Raw genomic sequence first — 377 nt, 5'->3', positions numbered from 1 at the left:
TCTCCAGTAGCCACCCAGTATCACCAGTGACTGGGTCCAGGGTGCTGCTGGAGAACCTGCGTGACTTCCTAGGCACCTTCTCCATCCCTTCCCAGTGCCCTCCAGCACCCCAGTGCTCCCAGTACCCCTTCCCGTACCCCCTTACACCCCACACCCAACCCTCTGCCAGCCCCAATATCACCCCTCTCTCCCAGTGCTCCCAGTAAGCCCCTTCCCCTTCCCCAGTCAGATGACCAGCATCACCCAGACTGACATCATCAGCACTCTCCAATCCCTCAACATGGTCAAGTACTGGAAAGGCCAGCACGTCATTTGCGTCACCCCCAAACTGGTCGAAGAACACCTCAAAAGCGCCCAGTACAAAAAACCACCCATTA

At 57.3% G+C, this 377-nt stretch overlaps 1 protein-coding gene across 1 annotated transcript in view; it reads left to right on the top strand.

The window, feature by feature from the left end:
• KAT8 (K(lysine) acetyltransferase 8) overlaps positions 1-373 on the top strand; it is a gene marked incomplete at both ends in the record, with an annotated part of 2,837 nt that extends 2,464 nt beyond the window's left edge. Inside the window, one exon of the mRNA XM_009703644.1 lies at positions 226-373. Coding sequence (XP_009701946.1) covers positions 226-373 — 148 coding nt within the window. The remainder of the gene's footprint in view (positions 1-225) is intronic.
• Positions 374-377: the final 4 nt, after the last annotated feature.

The sequence above is a fragment of the Cariama cristata genome, unplaced genomic scaffold, assembly GCF_000690535.1.
Source record: "Cariama cristata isolate BGI_N322 unplaced genomic scaffold, ASM69053v1 scaffold34447, whole genome shotgun sequence".
Classification (NCBI taxonomy): Eukaryota; Metazoa; Chordata; class Aves; order Cariamiformes; family Cariamidae; genus Cariama; species Cariama cristata.
This window is presented reverse-complemented; position numbering and strand designations above follow the sequence as displayed.